Consider the following 19292-nt stretch of genomic DNA (forward strand, 5'->3'; position numbering starts at 1 on the left):
TAGTTCTAGATGATATCGAAGACAATCATCATCCTCAAGCCTGGGCGGTTGGTGTTCCTAATAGTAATTAGGATGGCCTGTCCAACACGAAGATTCTTGCCATCGAGGAATTTCTTCCACCCAACCGAGTTTAAGTGTGTGCGACCGTCCGTGTCCACGTGGTAAGTACAGGTTGTGATGGAGCCCCTTGCAGTAAGGCGTAGTCCAGCTAAGCCTTCTTCATCAGGCTCGATACCATAACTCACAGATATGCTCTTTGCCAATTTTTGAATAAGAAAAACATATCAATTAATAAATAGCCTCGCAAATAAGTACATATGGATTATCTACACTATTAATAGTTTCCTTAGATTCTACACTAATAAGCATGTGATCGAACTCTACACTAAAACATATCATCGACTAGATTCCACACAACATACCATATCATTGGACTGTACACTAAGTAATTCATCGGATAATTTGCATTTGTAAGTGTAACATACCATATCATGTCGATCAACCATGGTATTTGTCAAGCGGGTCACGAATGGCACCCCGACAAAGTCAGCACGTGGCGGAATTATGTCCCACAGGTTGGACACCTCCTCCTCACTCAGCCTTGTTCTTTGAGCTACGATGGCTTCATGAAGTGGGTCCTCATCATCTTCATCGAGTGGGTCCTCATTATCTTCATCATCTTCATCATCTTTGTCATCTTCATCATCTTCCACCAGGTTGAGATAAATGACAGCTAGCTTGGGTCTTTCTGCTTGGAAGGAGAAGCTGATCAACTCACCACCAGTAAGACGCATGCGAGCGATGAAACGGGCCCATCCATCTCCTCCAATCTGTGACATATTGCGTCCTTTCTCGACCTCCATAGTGTACGGCCCCACAGGAGCCTCAAATGTCACAGTGTCTCCTGTCAGCTTGTTGAATTTCAACCTCACATTGCATGGAACGATCTGTGTAAAATAAGCAAAATGACACAACGCAGTAATGCCAACACTAAAAATAAAATAGTTATTACATTACATCTAATTTCTTACCGCCGCATGATGAAAACTCGGCTAGAAGTAGATGCCGAACAGCTTGCCAGTTGCAAGGCTGCTGGCGCATCTTGACTTGCACAGTCGACATAGTGGTGGTGGTGGTGGCGCCATTTTTTCTAAAGCAATATGAGCAAAGGATTAACGATCAACTAAATCAAAATGTTCTAAGTGAACTAAATCAACTAGCCTACTAAATCAACTAAATCATATCAACTAAATAAAAATGTTGCATATGAACTAGCCTACTAAATCAACTAAATCAAAATGTTCTAAGTCAACTAAATCAACTAGCCTACTAAATCAACTAAATCAAAATGTTCTAAATCAACTAAATCAACTAGCCTACTAAATCAACTAAATCAAAATGTTCTAAATCAACTAAATGAACTAGCCTACTAAATCAACTAAATCAAAATGTTCTAAGTCAACTAAATCAACTAAATGAATTAGCCTACTAAATCAACTAAATCAAAATGTTCTAAGTCAAGTAAATCAACTAGCCTACTAAATCAACTAAATTATATCAACTAAATCAAAATGTTGCATATGAGCAGGAGGGAGAAGGAGGGGCCACTCGAGGAGGGATAAGAGAGTAGGATGGAGGAGGAAGGCGGAGCGAGGAGGGGCCGACCGGCGCGGCCAGTTGAGGGAGGACGGAGGAGGAAGGCGGAGCGAGGGGCCGGCCGGCGCGGCCAGTTGAGGGAGGACGGAGGAGGAAGGCGGAGCGAGGAGGGGCCGGCCAGCGGCGAGTGGAGAGGGAGGACGGAGGAGGAGGCCGGTACCGAGTCCACCAAGGAGGAGGAGGAGGTGACGGCGCGCGGGCAGACGGAGGAGGGGCGACGGGGGTGGACCGGCGCGCGGCGCAGACGGAGAGGATTGAGTGGCTGTGTGAGTGGATCGGATAAAGGAGATGGGGAGATGAATGGCTTAGCAGTAGCGCGCTTTAGGAAAAAAGCTACTGCTAAGCTATCTAGCAGCAGGGCCTTTCACAATAAAGCGCTACTGCTACGTAAAAATAGACTTTCTTTAATATATCAAAAATACATTGATCATCAACGATCTTTTTGTGTACAATCTGATTTGTCAATATGAGTCCTCACCGGTTTAGGAACAGGTGAAGACTCATATTGCAGCCACAAATTCTACACATAGAGTTCAATGAAGATCAAGTGCTTGTCAAAGTTTGAGAAGTAACATATTTAAGGTGGTAGAAACTCTCTTCACGGAGCGAGGTGGGACTAAATTTTTGTAGGAAACTTAGCAGTAGCGCTTATCTGAGAAATGCGCTGCTACTATGCTACGTAGCAGTAGCGCGCCTCGCTATAACGCGTTGCTGCTATAACTAGCCTCGCGGCGGCCTCGTGGGAATAATAGCAGCAGCGCGTCTTTGGGAGGACGCGCTACTGCTATATTTGTTTCAGCAGCGAATTTCGTCTGGGTGCGCTACTGCTAGTTAGCAGCAGCGAGTTATTTTGAAGCGCGCTGCTGATAAGATTCTGTGTATAGGCTTTTCCCTAGTAGTGTGTCCATGGCTCATGCTCATGTATTGCCTGAAAGTTGAAAAAGTTTGAAATTACTAAAGTGTGAAACAATTTCTTGGCTTGTCATTGGGGTTGTTCATGATTAAATACTTTGTGTGATGAAGATAGAGCGACAGCCATACTATATGATTTTGTAGGGATAACTTTCTTTGGCCATGTTATTTTGAGAAGACATGATTACTTTGATTAGTATGCTTGAAGTATCACCATTTTCATGTTAATATGAACTTTTATTTTGTATCACTTGGATCTGAACATTCATGCCACAATAAATAAAATTACATTGAGAATTATGCTAGGTAGCATTCCACATCAAAAATTTCTTTTTTATCATTTACCTACTCGAGGACGAGCAGGAATTAAGCTTGGGGATGCTTGATACGTCTCCAACGTATCTATAATTTTTTATTGTTCCATGCTATTATATTACCCCTTTTGGATGTTTATGGGCTTTATTTTACACATTTATATCATTTTTGGGACTAACCTATTAACCGGAGGCCCAGCCCATATTGTTTTTTTATTGCCTGTTTCAGTATTTCGAAGAAAAGGAATACCAAACGGAGTCCAAACAGAATGAAACCTTCGGCATCGTTATTTTTGGGAAGAATATCATCCTGGAGACTTGGAGTCCACATCAGAAGATCCTCGAGGAGGCCACCAGATAGGAGCCCCCCCCCCCTACAGGACGCGCCCCCTGTCTCATGGACCCCTCGAGCACCCCCCGACCGACTTCTTTCGCCTATATAACCCTACGTACCCTAAAACCATCGAATATCAATATAGATCGGGAGTTCCGCCGCCACAAGCCTCTGTAGCCACCAAAAACCTCTCGGGATCCCGTTCCGGCACCCTGCCGGAGGGGGAATCCATCACCGGTGGCCATCTACATCACCCCGGCGCTATCCATGACGAGGAGGGAGTAGTTCACCCTCGGGGCTGAGGGTATGTACCAGTAGCTATGTGTTTGATCTCTCTCTCGCGCGCGTTCTCTCTATGGCACGATCTTGATATATCGCGAGCTTTGCTATTGTAGTTAGATCTTATGATGTTTCTCCCCCCTATACTCTCTTGTGATGAATTGAGTTTCCCACGTGAAGTTATCTTATCGGATTGAGTCTTTATTTGAGAACACTTGATGTATGTCTTGCCGTGTTTATCTGTGGTGACAATGGGATATCACGTGCCACTTGATGTATGTTTTGGTGACAAACTTGCGGGTTCTGCCCATGAACCTATGCATAGGGGTTGGCACACATTTTCTTGACTCTCCGGTAGAAACTTTGGGGCACTCTTTGAAGTACTTTGTGTTGGTTGGATGAATTTGAGATTGTGTGATGCATATCGTATAATCATGCCCACGGATACTTGAGGTGACAATGGAGTATCTAGGTGACATTAGGATTTTGGTTGATTTGTGTCTTAAGGTGTTATTCTAGTATGAACTCTTGAATAGATTGACCCGAAAGAATAACTTTGAGGTGGTTTCGTACCCTACCATAATCTCTTCGTTTGTTCTCCGCTATTAGTGGCTTTGGAGTGACTCTTTGTTGCATGTTGAGGGATTGTTATATGATCTATCTATGTTATTATTGTTGAGAGAACTTGCACTAGTGACCTAGGCCTTGTTTCCTAGCATTGCAATACCGTTTACGCTCACTTTTATCATTAGTTACCTTGCTGTTTTTATATTTTCAGATTACAAATACCTATATCTACCATCCATATTGCACTTGTATCACCATCTCTTCGCCGAACTAGTGCACCTATTCAATTTACCATTGTATTGGGTGTGTTGGGGACACAAGAGACTCTTTGTTATTTGGTTGCAGGGTTATTTGAGAGAGACCATCTTCATCCTACGCCTCCCACAGATTGATAAACCTTAGGTCATCCACTTGAGGGAAATTTGCTACTGTCCTACAAACCTGTGCACTTGTAGGCCCAACAACATCTACAAGAAGAAGGTTGTGTAGTAGACATCATCGACCGCCTCCTCGTCATTTGACTCCTTGCTCTCCTCCTCATCATCATCATCTGAAGATTCCCACTCACTGCTCTCCTCCGCACTGGCCTCTCCCTCCTGGCTTTGCTTCAGAACTTGTTCACCATTGGGCATCGAATACATGTCCGTAAAAACCTACAAGACAAGAAGTCGAGTGAAAGTCAGTCGAGCTCAAGAGCAGTCGGAATGTATATGCAAAAAACAGTCGTAATGAAGAACACACCTTGTCGGGCTGATTCTCATCACTGAAGGGGAAGACTCTCCTGGCTCCTCTGGGGTTGTCCTTATTGCCTGTAATGCTCTTCAACCACATGGACACGGTCTTGGCTGGCACTTCCTATGGATGAACCCAAGCAGTGTCGTCAGCTGCAGAGTACATCCACATGGGATGGTCACGAGCCTGGAGGGGCTGGATGCGTCGACTGAGAAATACTTCCGGCAGATCCATACCAGTGACACCCTCGTTGATCAGTTGGACCACCCTATCAACTAGCATGTTTGTCTCCATGTTCTCAGTAGCAGTCACTTTCAGTGAGGAAGGAGTCTGGACACGGTCAAAGGTGAAGTGGGGAAGTCCGGTCGACTGACCTGGGGTTGCGAGGTCTTGGCAGTAGAACTAGGTCGACTGCCAGCCTCTAACCGATTCACAGAGAGTCATGGAAGGGAAAGAGCTCCTTTACCATTTTTCGATACCCAAACCCCCACACATCTGATTGACATAGGTTTTCTCGTCGCTCGTATTTGCTTTCTTTACCGACTGAGAACGGATGGTGAAAATATGCTTGAAAAGACCCCAGTGCGGTCAAAACCCAAGAAAGTTTTCGCACATAGACACGAAGGCAGTAAGGTATGTGATGGTATTGGGAGAAAAGTGATGGAGTTGGGCACCGAAGAAATTCAAGAATCCCCGAAAGAAGGGTGCAGAGGAAGTGAGAAGGCCCGGTCGACGTGGGTAGCGAGCAGTACACACTCACCCGGTCGAGGTTGCGGCTCCGACTCTCCCTCAGGCAGCCTTGCTGCACCCTTGGGGATCAGCCCGGACTTCACCGGCTCGTCCAAATCTTCCTACCGGAGCGAAGACCGGATCCAATCACCTTGGATCCAACCTGGCAGCAGCCCCGAGCGCGACGACGACCCGCGATTCTGCTTCTTGCCCTTCGCCGCCCCCGTCGCCTTCTTCGCGCGTTCCAGTGCCGCTGTCTTGTCCTTCACCATAGTGGCGGAGCAGCGGTGTCGAGAGCGGAGGAGCCGAATGCGGTGGAGAAGCGGAGGAGGAAGAGAGAAAACAGACGCGCACAGTACAGACGCCTCGGCTCCGTCGTCTTATAAAGGGCCGCTTTCGAGTGGCTGACGCGTGGGACCAGACGATCCTGTCAAATCCCGCAATAGTCACGCGCGTCATACGTGGCAAAAAAGGTGGCGCGGAGATCGAGGCGCTCCTGTTTATCCACCCCGCTTACTTCGGCGTGCTCCGTCCCGCGCGCTTCCTTGAAATTTCGAATCCCGTGAAATCCAGGATACACTGCAATCAATCGCGCCAAAGATTCTGCGCCCCAAAGCAATACTCGACAGATGATGTCACAAGTTCACTCGACGATTTTTTGAATCGATCAAGGCGACTGAATCAAAGCTGAAGTTTCAACAGGAGTCCTCCATCCTGCGTGAAACACTCGCGAGGCGCAAAGCTCAGAGCAAGTTCAACTTCAACCTACTTTCCACTCAGACCTTAATCCATTCGGGGGCTACTAATGAGGATACAGACCCGGGGTAGGGTCATAGGCCTGACCTATACGCCCTACCCAAGGTCACTACCCTAGAAGCAAAGAAGTCCAAGAGACGACAAAGAACCCCCAGTCAAAGGTGTTGAGTGCAATCCACTCGACCAATCATATCACTCAGGTACCCTTCTTACCTAATGTCACTCGACCATACAAGGAACCATTTGACCTACTGAAGACCAGGAGTCACTCAGCACTGCAACGGTCAGGCATTCGCTCCGGAGTCTTAAAGGTCATTAATAGCACTTATAGTTAGCGTTACCAGTAACGCCCTGTCTTTACGTACATTGAACCCCTTGTAATGGAGGATGGTTGGGGTCCTGGTGCACCCTATATAAGCCACCACCCTCCTCTGGCACAAGGGTTCACTCCCTGTAACACCACACACATATAATCCAGTCGACCGCCTCCGGGCACTGAGACATAGGGCTATTACTTCCTCCGTGAAGGGCCTGAACTCATAAATCTTGTGTGTACACCTTCACCATAGCTAAGATCTTGCCTCTCCATACCTACCCCCCTTTGTACTGTCAGTCTTAGGACCACGATAGGTATGATGATACCGACGATCGAATCTCTGGCAAGTAACATACCGATGACAAAGGGAACAATGTATGTTGTTATGCGGTTTGACCGATAAAGATCTTCGTAGAATATGTAGGAACCAATATGAAAATCCAGGTTCCGCTATTGGTTATTGACCGGAGACGTGTCTCGGTCATGTCTACATAGTTCTCGAACCCGTAGGGTCCGCATGCTTAACGTTCGATGATGATTTGTATTATGAGTTTATGTGATTTGATGTACCGAAGGTTGTTGGAGTCCTGGATGAGATCACGGACATGACGAGGAGTCTCGAAATGGTCGAGACATAAAGGCTGATATATTGGACGACTATATTCGGACACCGGAAGTGTTTCAGAGAAGTTTCGGATAAAACCGGAGTGCCGGAGGGTTATCGGACCCCCCCGGGGGAACTAATGGGCCTTGATGGGCCTTAGTTGAGAGAGAGAGGGGCGGCCAGGGCAGGCCGCACGCCCCCTCCCCCTTGAGTCCGAATTGGACTACGAAGAGGGGGGGCTTTCCTTCTCCCTTTCCCTCTCCTTCCTTCCCCATCTCTCCCTTTTGGTGGAAACCTACTAGGACTTGGAGTCCTAGTAGGATTCCCCTCTTGGGGGCGCGCCAAGGAGGGTCGGCCGGCCTCCCCTCTCCTCCTTTATATACAGGGGAGGAGGGCACTCCATAGACACACAAGTTGATTTTTTAGCCGTGTGCGGTGCCCCCTCCACAGTTTTCCACCTCGGTCATATCGTCGTAGTGCTTAGGTGAAGCCCTGCGCAGGTAACTTCATCATCACCGTCACCACGCCATCATGCTGACGGAACTCTTCCTCGGCCGTAACTGGATCTAGAGTTTGAGGGATGCCACCGAGCTGAACGTGTGCAGATCGCGGAGGTGTCGTGCGTTCGGTACTTGATCGGTTGGATCGCGAAGACGTTCGACTACATCAACCGCGTTACTTAACGCTTCCGCTTTCAGTCTACGAGGGTACATGGACACACTCTCCCCCCGTTGCTACGCATCACCTAGATAGATCTTGCTTGATCATAGGATTTTTTTTGAAATTACCACGTTTCCCAACACCGACAACAGAGCCAGCCTACAAAAAAATGAATAGTTTTGTCGCCGGCAACACAGCCAGCCCCCAAAATGATAGGTTTCTCGCCGGCACACAACCATTGGCCCAGCGGTCGGCACCCATGCCAGGCTCCAAAAGAACGGCCATGGCCTAACAGACGACCTAGTTCAGGCCGTCGGCATCAAACATCTCCTTCCGCCTGGCCTCGAACCAGCTCCTCGTCTTCTCGCTCATCTTGCTCAAGTCCATGCTCATGATCTCTAGGGCCACCTCCTTTGCTTTGGTTGCAGCGTTGGTGGCCTCAATGTCGAGTTGCCTCTGCCTAGATGTGACATTGGAGGCCTCGATGTCGAGCTGCCTTTGCAGGGACGCCTCCTTCATGTCGATCTTCCTCTTCTTGGCCGCCTCCTCCATCTCAAGCTTTTTCCTTTGAAGCTCTAGGTATTACTTCATTTGCTCGTCCTTGCTTTGTCGCTTTTTCTCGTCCCTCACATCCTTTTGAGACATCATATCATGCAAAGTCTCATGATAGGCCATGGATGACGCATCACGTATGTCGTGCACCTTGGAGTTGGTCTTGCCCCTCGGCCTCTTCAACGCCTAACCATCTCCACCTCCGGACAACGCGGCCGTCTTCTTGCCTCTCTTCCTTTGAAGTTCACGGTATTGATCTTTGAACTTGGGGCAATTGTTGACGATCGTCCAACAATGTGTAAGAGTGAAGAGCTTGTCATTGTGCCGGGACTTTAATGCTTCCAAAGATTGAAATGCCTACACGACCAACAACAATTGAACATGCAAACATATAGAAGGCCGAAGTCTCGTGGCCGTAGCAACGAAAGAACTAGGATGAGGAGAGCATACCATGTCCCCAGTGCCGAGACCACTCACGGTTCGTGCTTCAACGCTCTCAAGTGCGGCACAATACTTGTTGCATTCTTATTGGATGAACAACCACCTCTTTTGAATCGAGGTGATGCCACGGTCGCTCGTAAATTGGTAGGGCGCAAACAACTTTTTTTGATGGAATGTCTTGTGAACTCTTGTCCAAAAAACAAGTCCCTTTTATTGCGCATCGGTCCTTGTATCTTGACTAATCTCCATCCAACTTTGGCTAATCAACTTGTCCTCTTCTTGTGAGTATGAACCCGTACGAATGCTCTTCTTTCTCTTTTGTGCTTCCGCTCTTTGAGTGAGCTTGTCGATGAACAATAGCTCGCCCCCAATATCAATGCCTTCTTCTCCATCACCATCACCTTCGCAATAAATGTCATCATCTTCATGCCACAAATCACCATGGTCGTACTCAGCATGGTCGTGGGCCTCTTCATCGGCAATGTACTGGGCGCGGCCATCCCGACTTTGGGTCTCGTCGGGATCGTAGGCACAGCCATGCCCACCCTCAAAGATGACATTCTCCATGAACTGGTTGTAGAAGGGGTCGTCGATCGTTGGTGTTGGTGTTGGCATTTTGTCGAACAGGACGCGGGGCGACGACATGGTGTCCGTAGACGGCGGTCGTGCTTGCTTTCTTTGCATCTCGACGGCCGGTCGGCCGCTGCTGCTGGACATCGGCGTGACGTTGAGGTCGATGACGACCGAGGGGCGCGGGGTGGACGGCGCGATCATGCCAACGTCCGGCGACCCCGAAAAACGGGTCTGGCCATCGTGCCTCGGCGGAGGAAAACCGGGCGACAAAGGCATGGTCTGCGACGTCAGCGAGGGGCAATGCGGAGGCCTGGCGACTGACGAGCCTGTGCTCGCCGGGCCGATGACCGCTGCACAGAAACCCGCCGGACGACAAATCCCAAGCATGAGAAGCGCGTGCGCTTTGTTGACGATATCCTCCTCGTCGACCTCGGCCTGCGCCGCGCAGCCTCCACCGCATCGCGCTCGGCTGCGAACTTGGCCGCGGCGTTCTTGCCCTTGACGACCGCCCTCCGGTTCCTCCTCTTAGCCGATTCCGCGTCCAACTTTATGAGCTCCGCTGGCGTGCATTCCGACCGCGGCTTCCTCGGACCCTTGACCGCCTTCTTCTTCACCTTTCCGAGCGCGTCGACGGCCTGGCCGCCGGAATTCGTTGGGGCGTCGGCCATAGACGGGGAGGGTGGTGGGCGGGGCGTGGGACGGTTTGAGGGGAAATGGCGCGAAATAGGGCGCCGGGGTGGCGCTTTGTGCCACCGACGGGCGGCCCAGGGGAGGATAAGCGCGTGCGTCCCGCCCGTCCGCGCGATGTCCGTTTCACCCCCAAAACGGCCCAAACTTGAACCAAGGATGGGTCGAAAGCGGACATAAAACGGACAAAAGTCCGTTTGCGCCTGCACGCTGAGCTGTCTGGTTTGTCCGTTTTACCGCAAACGGACGCATCTGGACAGGATAAGATCATGCGTTGGAGTTGGACTAAGGGGGAGATCCGTTGGCCAGCGTTAGCGAAGATGGCTAGCGGTGCCCCGGTTGTCCTCCCCAGTTGCGCCCAAGATCCCTCTCACGCGGACTTGGCAATCTTCACTCGCAGGCCGGAGTGAGACATATATCCTCCATCACTCATCGTTGATGGATTGGACATGGAGCGTGGGCTTCGGCTCATTGTGGTGGTTTATGTGGGTGGTGCAAGGCCACCGATCTCATGCTCCAAGGCAGCCGAGGCGAATTTTGTGTGGTTGAACATCCCTAGGAATCGGTCCCCGATTCATTGTTTCCACTTGGAGAATTTTTTGATGGTGTTAGGCCAACTCCAATGCACGACCCAAGTGAACATCTATTTTTTCCGGATTTCGTTCGTTTGGATAAGGAAATGAAGCAGCGTCGGGCGGTTTCATGGATGCGCTGGTCGTGCACCCAACGCGCGTACACATCTGGTCCGCCACGGCCAACTAGTATATCTGTATATATACATTTTTTGGCCGCATTTCTTTTATTATTTTATCAACGATATTGTCATACATTGAAGTACATTCACAAATTCTTGACTAGATGAGCAAGACCAAACAAACTAGAGCCAAAATTAGACATGTTAAAAGATATCCAACTTTCATAACTGCTCCCACAAGTTGGATTAGTATCCTCTTGATGTCTTCATTGTTGATCTCCGGCTTCTCGATTTTGCATACTTCTTTCTTGTTCGATTCTAAAGAAATAGACGTTGCTTCACATATAGTCTCATCCCTAGTTTCTATTCTAGCAACGAGTGCATGAGCATCTATCAATTTCGTTCTATCAATAGATCGATGTATTCTTTTTCCCAATACCAAAAACTTGCATCCATCCTACATACAAATTTTTACTATAAGCATAGAGCTATCGAAAATGCGCAGAATCCGAAAGCACAACCGAAGCAAAACAAACATATACCCCATCATTTTTGCACTTGATAAACACCCATCTGGGATGTTCTGACGTTGTAGATACGCGGCGCATGACTTGCCCTGGGCAGTCCGCATTTTATGAGTGGCAACGGTGAGTCGACGAGCCGCAGGGCCAGCACCTAGTCCGGACAAGGGCCGGGCGTCTATTTGCCGGTGAACCTCCGACGATAATGATCTGAGCGGCTAGAGGCGGAGTCAATATCAGCATGCGGCAGTTGCCGGGGCTGCGTGGTCCGGTACCCGAGTAACCCATGGCAAGGCGTAGCCTCCTGTGGCCGGAGGCACTCAAATCCGGCGGTCGGGCTAGACAATGAGGTGGCCGAGAAAATGGCGACAGCTATGGCAGGGGTTTGGGGCGAGGGCGGCCGGGCTGGACAGCGAGGTGGCCGAGAAAAATGGCGGCGACGTAGGGGCGAAGGGAAGGGGAATAGAAAAACAAGCGTTTGTGTCACCAACGGGCGGGCCAGGGGAGGACAAGGGCACGCGTCCCACCCGTCCGTGCATGTCCGTTTCGACGCAAACACAACCCAAATTTGACCGAGAATGAGTGGAAAGCGGGACAAAAAACGAACGTTTGTTCATTTACTCGCGTGTTGGACCGCATTTTGTGTCCTTTTAAAACCAAACAGATGGCCTGGATTGCGCAACACCTTCCCGAGAGTACAGGTGATAATATCAAGAAATAAACAAATAGGATAAACACAAAACATTCAGGGAACGACCAAATCAGTTCTATCACATTACACTCGAGTAAATCAACGAAGCACAAAACCCTACAACTACAACTACAAACAAATCCCATTCCCATGTGACTGTTCACGCAAAAACCCTACAACTACAAACTGGAACAATTACATTTCTTAAAAAAAGTTAAACTCAAGGATAAGCACACAAAATTCGAGGAGATCAGACAAGCAAAAAATCCACAATTTCTTTTCAAGGATAAGCACAAAAAATTCACGGAACAGTAAGCAAAAATCATCACAACCTGTAACTGCCAGTTCACCAACTCCATGACGTCAAACTCGAGGAGACCAGTCAAATTTTCAGAGAGTTGGCATGAATGACCAGCCTTTTACAGAAAGCTTAAAGCAATACAGATCAAGGACGGGAAAAGATAAAAAGGCTTAAGACAATCAACACAGTTCTTGATCGATTTCACCACCAAATTAGTCCAGCACGCCAAACTTAGAAGATCAACAAGGTTTCATGACCAAATTCGCCACCAAATCAGTTCATCATATGCCAAACTTGAGGAAATCAACAGAATTTCATGACCAATTTCACCACCAAAGCAAGTTCATCATATGCCGAAACTAGAGCAAATTTGACAGAGTTCGCGACCAACTTCACCATCAGACCACTACCTACTGGATCCAAGACGATCAACGAAGCAAAACAAGGAGAAAGACACCAAACATGCCCACATCAACAAGGCGTCTCTCACACTCTCGCGTCGGCCATCCTCCATGAGCACTACCACGACGGCACTGCCTACTCGACCTTGACGTGGAAGACGTCCGTGCGCTCCTCCTCCTTGACCTTGAGCAGGGTGACCCAGAGCACGCCATTCTTCATCTCGGCCTTGATCTTGTCCATCTTGTACGCGTCAGCAGCGGGCATCTCGATGCGGCGGTTGTACTTTGGCACCGCGGAGTCGTCGTCGCCGTCCCAGGGCTGCTTCTCGCCCTCGCCCTCGATCACCAGGATGTTCTTGTCCGCGCGCACCTTCACGTGCTCCTTGGTCAGCCCCGGCATCGGCACCTTGAGGTACACCGCGTCGTCGTCCTCCTTGGCCACCCACCGTCCGAGCCGCGACGCCCCAGCACCAGCAGTGGAGGAGAGGCCGCCGGTCTTAGTTGCGACGTCCTCCATCAGAGACAGCAGACGGGCCATGCTGGGGGGTTTTGTAAAGGAGGAGCGGGAAAGCTTTCTTGGGGGAGGGGATGGTGAACTGGGTTGGGGCCTCGAGCCTTCCAGAACGATCGGGAGACCACAGCTTCACGATTCGTGCTGCTTGATGTACCACGATCGATGGCCATGGATGAAGATAATTGTGGATCTGGTGTGCTGCGCGAGGCAACAGAGGTTCATCTGCAAGGAATAAACTACTCGGTTATGGGCGATTTGCTTTCTCTAGTGTGCTTGCCGCTGGGCAATAAAGCAATCAACATCACACACCATTGTTTTCTTCTAAATAATTCTTGTGGTACTCAATCTGCGTTTACAATCACGGTGCATAACGTCCAAAATATCCTTTGAGCCAAATCCAAGCCATACCGCACTTCGGCCTTCAGACCTATCAAAACTTGCAAACGCGTGACTAGAAGAATTCTGAATTAACACCATTTTCTTGAGAACGAAAAAATGGCAAATGTACACATTATGAAAATTCAGGCAATCAACCAAACATGCTCTCACGTCAAGACATGCAGGGCTTTATTTAACAGTTAGTCTAATTCACATCTAGATGTTTTTTAAGGATGTCACATCTAAGCTCCCACAAATATATAATGCAACAACAAGAAACAAAAAAAATTAGGACAAAAAAAAAGACCACAAATACAGTGGACATCAGTTTAGATGTGACATAACTATGTCACATCTAGATGTGTCCTAAACAAACCATTTATTTAATAGGTTGTTATTTAATACAAATTCCGGTAAAACAATATATTTTATGTGTTCAAAGTGTAGAGTTTATAACCATGTTCCAACAACTTGATGTCATCGGACATCACATATTTCGGTGGACTCATTACTCATAATAATTAAAAAACAGTACAATAGCGTCTATGTATATACTGTGTTTAAAAAACGGTAAAATGGAGCGAGCTAGGAGCAACCACACAACTCTTTGGTTAATGGGACCAGAGAGATGTGACTAGGCCTCCAATTCTTGGCTTGATTGATTTTATTTTATTTTTGAACATAAGGAGTTTTATTACTTTTAAGAACATTTTACATAAAGTAGCATGAATGGTGACACGCTAGATACACAGAGAATGTCCCTTCCTGGACACAGACCTATGTTTGGACATAAGCACGTGATTGTCAATCTTGTAGGCTGGATTTTCCCTGCTAATCTTGCTTGGTGTGTGCTTTGACATTTGAGTTCCTGTGAATACGTGAGATCCTATTGGCTTGGAAGGAAGCGTTGGCGTGTATATCCGCTAGAAGAGGTCTGGTTATCAAGTGACCTGGTGCATTCATCATATTGCTTGATGCCGCCGCTGATGCCAAAACATAGCAATCAGTGTTGAAGACGGGCTCTTGCAGTTGTAAAATCTCTGCTAGCTTGGTGGCAAGAAGAAGGCGAAGGCCTTAGCCTGGAGTGGTGAAGTAGCTGGAGGAGACAAGGCCGAGACATAAAGCCGCTTGAAGTGTTGGTTGCTGTCCACCTCGATGAAGAGGTCGATGCCTGCTGGAGTTGGGTGCGTATTCTGATCTGTCTTCCAAGCCACATCACAGAAGATGGTGTCACCTACAAAACAAGAAAATTTTGAACCATAGGTCCGGTAACATGAGCCCGATGCGTGTCAGTTGTAGTTTTTGGAGGTTGATCTCCATAGAGGGTTGAGTCTTCAATTTTTGATCCCTAAACAATAGCATTAGAAATAGCAAAAACCTGGGCAGGCCTTAGACACCTCTTGTCAAAGAGACAATCATTTCTTGCTTTCCAAAGGCACCAAAGAAAGTGTACAAGCTTTATGATATTGATTTGAGGATGACCTGATGAAAGTAGAGCTTGTATCATGTCATGAACATAACGGTGAGAGGCAGCAAGAACTTCAGTTTTAGTATACCAAGGATGACAATACCATGCAAATTTAGAGGGCAAAGAAAGAACCTATGCATTTCATTTCCCAAATAGCCACTCGGGCTCAATATGGTTCGAAAATTTACTTGCACGTTTATCTGTGGGGGTGCCTTTTGAAGAAGCCTCTAGGCAAAAGTTTGTACCCGAGGCGCCATGGATTTCACCTACCAAACCTGATTTAAAAGAGATATTATCTGTGAAGAGACCACACTGGGTTGCTGATTTGCACGCAGGGCGAGATGGTTGAAACATTGCTTGTACGGACTCTTAGAGGTACAGTCACGTGCAGGGGTTATTTTCTACAGCAAAATGTGCCGCCCATCTGAATTTATAATTGGAGTTTGAAGGATAGCATTGGCTGTTTGAGAGCTAAACAGAGAAATCACTAATTATGCATTCCAAGCCTTTTGGTTAGGTAGCCAAAGATCCTTACTATATCAGGATAAACAAAGGGTGGAGTCTGAATGGTAAGATTTTCGTAAATGGTTTCCCACCCGTGGAACCAAGTACTCAATATAAAACTGCTACCATCAATAATTTGGTAAAAAAAACTACTGAAGTTAAAAGTGGTTTTACCTTGAGGATGGCAGCCCAAAAAGCATATTTAGGCTTGTCTGACTTTGCTCTCCAAATAGAAGTATCATGATAGTACTTGGCTTTGCGGATTAACGCAAGTTGGCTCTATGATTCTCTAGCTAACATCCATGCAGCCGAGAGGATAAGACCTTGATTTACAGCTTGCAAATTTCTAACTCCTAGTCACCAATTTTCTTTTCTATGCAAATGTCAGTCCATGCCCGTAGACACAAGCTTTTTGTGATAGCCTCATCTTTAAGTCCTGTCCACCATAAAAACATGATCATAGACGTGAGCTTTGCAAGGTATTTTTTGGGAAAAATGTTAGACATGTAATAAACATGTATAGAGGCAAAGACAGATTTATCGAGGGTAAGCCTAGCAGCATGTGAGATCCTGTTAGCTTTGTAGGCAGTTAATTTTTTCTTGTATTTGTCGTAAACACAGTTGTAAGCAGCAGATTTGTCTTTAGCAGGAAGAATAAGAGGGTGACCAAGGTGGATAGTGGTGTTATCTGAATCTGGAACCTGAAGATCTGTTTGACATCCCGCTTCACCTGCAAAGGCACATTTTTGCTAAATAAAATGGAAGATTTATTCCACTTGGAACTTGACCTGAAGCATGACAAAATTAATCTAAAATGTTGGAGATAGCCAAAGCTTCCTGCACATTAGCCTTTCCACAAACCAACAAATAATCAGCAAACATTAGAGAATGAATTGCAGGGCAGTTTGATCCAAAAGAGATACATGATAGGTGGTTGGCTTGTAAAGATTCTGGTTGGGTTGGCGAGAGCTCATTCACTGCAAGAACAAAGAGATAAGGGGACAGGGGACATCCCTGTCTTATACCTCTACTACTTTTGAAGCGAGCATAAGATGTCCTGATTGATTTATGTGCTTGCTTCGAGTGGACACTAAACTTAACTGTTTCCACCTCTAAACAGATTTTGTGCTACACACTTGGCTAGAAGAAAGAAAACATACGCATGTGCAGTTCAAAAAAGAAGAAGCATACGCATGCAAATTATACTAAAATGTTTTCTAAAAACCAAGAGAATAGGTTGTACAATTTCCTATCATTTCGGGACAGTAGATATGGAACATAGTTGACACGTGTGACTATTTTAAAAATTATAGTTTAACCATATAAAACGTACAAATCGTATATTCCGTCTTTATTGTATTATATGCTTATAACATATTAGATAAATGCATCAAACATGGATGGGCGCGGCAACGTGCAATCGTGATCTCATGTATTATTTGGTGTTGTTAGGATTTCATAAATAGAATCAATTATTTGGTGGGGGTAATGAATTGTGTTTTCTTTTTCATAATACGATATTTTTATTGCCTCTTCTGGAGGTATAGTTATGTGTTATTTGCAAATTAATCCACATGTATGCAGGGAAGTGTCTTGCAATGGTGACCACATTTAATGTATTGGTGTTATAGTGTCGCATGTTGGTATTTTTTTAGGTGATAAGAGGGAGCAAGACTAATGTATTTTTATAATCTGGTTGTTACAGATTGATTTGAGAAATCATTGGCAAGTCAAAATCGCAAACCATATTGAAAATTGAACACATCACTTGATGAGGGAGCTCCTTGAGAAATTGTTACAGAGTCAAAAACTGGGGACTCAAAATCATATTGCTGCAATAGTGTTGCATATTGACATTTATTTTTCGTTACATGATGAGAGTGTGCACTAGACTGGTGTATTTTTATAAGCTGGTTGTTGTTGATTTATTTGAGAAAGCATTGACTAGTCAAAATCATGAAAAATAAAATAAAATTGAACACTTCACTTGGATGAAAGAGCTCCTTGAAAATAATGTAGACCAAGTCAAAATTAAGAACCAATCCAAAACCAATGTCCGTGTTTGAATGATAGGCCTTCAACCCTTTTTTTAGAGAAAAGGCCAAAGCCCGACTTTATAAATAAAGCCACATGGCAGCGTCACGAATACCCAAGGTTCACACAGTCTCAGAAACACAAAGAGAAGTTAAATAGGCCCAAATTCCTAACGAAACAAGCAGCTGCCAAACACGGCACGCAGGCCGGGGAGAGAAGGAGACCTAATCCCGCAAACTACAGCACCAGGCTTATACGCCATGATTCGTCCCGGAGATCTGAGGCTGAAGCCCGAATTTTGGCAATGAGCAGGTCCAGGGCGTCCCGATCTGGCTCCTTAGTCAATAATCTCCACTGCTGCAAGAATATACATGATTTGAAAAGAACGTCAGCAGGCTTAGATGGGAAGGTAAGTTCAATAGTAAATTTGTTTCTAATGGTCCAAAGAGCCCAACATAAGGCTCCCAAGCCAACCCAGAATACCCTCTTGGTGACCCCTACCAGAGATTTGGCTAGGGTTCTAGTGTCTGCGAAAGAGGAGGGATCCCAGGAGACCCGAAGCCATGATCTTACGCAAGACCAAACTAATTTGGCAAGAACACAGTTGAAAAAGATGTGATTAGAGTTTTCCAAAGCCCCACACAAGTTACAGAATTCCGAGCCCGGCCCATTGCGTTTTTTGATCTGATCAGCAGAAGGAAGGCGACCTCGGAAGGCTTGCCAGAGGAAAATCTTAATCTTAGGAGGGACCTTAGATTTCCAAATACAAGAGAAGCGAGCCGAAGTAGTACCACCAATGAGTCTAGAATACAACGATTTGACCGAGAATAGCCCAGAGGCCGTAAGTGGCCAAACCACAGAGTCAGCCTCCTCCGAGAGCATAGGGAAGAGGGCAGAAAGACTTTGCCATTCTTCCAACTCTTCAGGAGACAGGGCCCGACGAAAAGCCAAGTCCCAATTATTAGCAGCCACCTCCGCGATGGAGATTTGCGGATAGGGGCAATAAGAGAACAGAACCGGAAAGCTAACAGCCAGTGGAGCATCCCCGGACCACCAATCTAACCAAAAACGAAAGGCAGACCCATTACCCACACAAAACTTAACGTGCTCCAAAAAAATCGGCCGAACTTTAACAAGGGCTTTCCAAAATTGCGAACCACGCTGCGCAGAGGCAAACATAGGGTTGGAGTTAGGAAAATATTTAGCCTTAAGAATCGAAAACCACAGCACATCGGCCCCAACCGTCATAATTTTCCACCACCACTTAATGAGCAGACAAATATTCATCACCCGAGTATTAATAATGCCTAACCCCCCAAGGTTTTTAGGCTTGCACATAAGCTGCCACTTAACCAACCTATACTTCCTTTTGTTATCTGCATAATTCCAATAAAAGCCACCCCTATGTTTGTCGAAGCCGGCATGCACACCATCTGTGAGACGGTAAAAGCCCATAAGGAACAACGGGAGAGAGGATAAGCAAGAATTGATTAGAGCCACTTTGCCAGCATTGGTATTATACCTACCCCTCCAAGGAAGCACCCTATTCCCCACTTTAGCAACCACCGGAGCGAAGTCTTTCGCGTGAAGCAGACCAGGAGAGATAGGAAGACCTAAATATTTGAAAGGAAAGGAACCTAAGGAGCAGTTGAGGAGTCTGGCCACCCGCAAGGC

The 19292-nt window shown here is 46.7% G+C and overlaps 1 protein-coding gene and 1 pseudogene across 1 annotated transcript; both read right to left on the bottom strand.

The window, feature by feature from the left end:
• Positions 1-8159: 8159 nt before the first annotated feature.
• On the bottom strand, positions 8160-10290 carry LOC119338695 (annotated as a pseudogene).
• A 2282-nt stretch (positions 10291-12572) lies between these two features.
• On the bottom strand, positions 12573-13404 carry LOC119338696 (26.2 kDa heat shock protein, mitochondrial-like). Its single transcript, XM_037610960.1, has 2 exons — positions 13389-13404; positions 12573-13335 (listed from the first exon to the last, which is right to left on the bottom strand). Exons 1-2 carry the CDS (start codon positions 13402-13404, stop codon positions 12857-12859), a joined length of 495 nt encoding a protein of 164 aa, XP_037466857.1. The 3' UTR covers positions 12573-12856.
• Between the last annotated feature and the right edge of the window lie 5888 nt (positions 13405-19292).

The sequence above is a fragment of the Triticum dicoccoides genome, chromosome 7B, assembly GCF_002162155.2.
Source record: "Triticum dicoccoides isolate Atlit2015 ecotype Zavitan chromosome 7B, WEW_v2.0, whole genome shotgun sequence".
NCBI lineage: Eukaryota > Viridiplantae > Streptophyta > Magnoliopsida > Poales > Poaceae > Triticum > Triticum dicoccoides.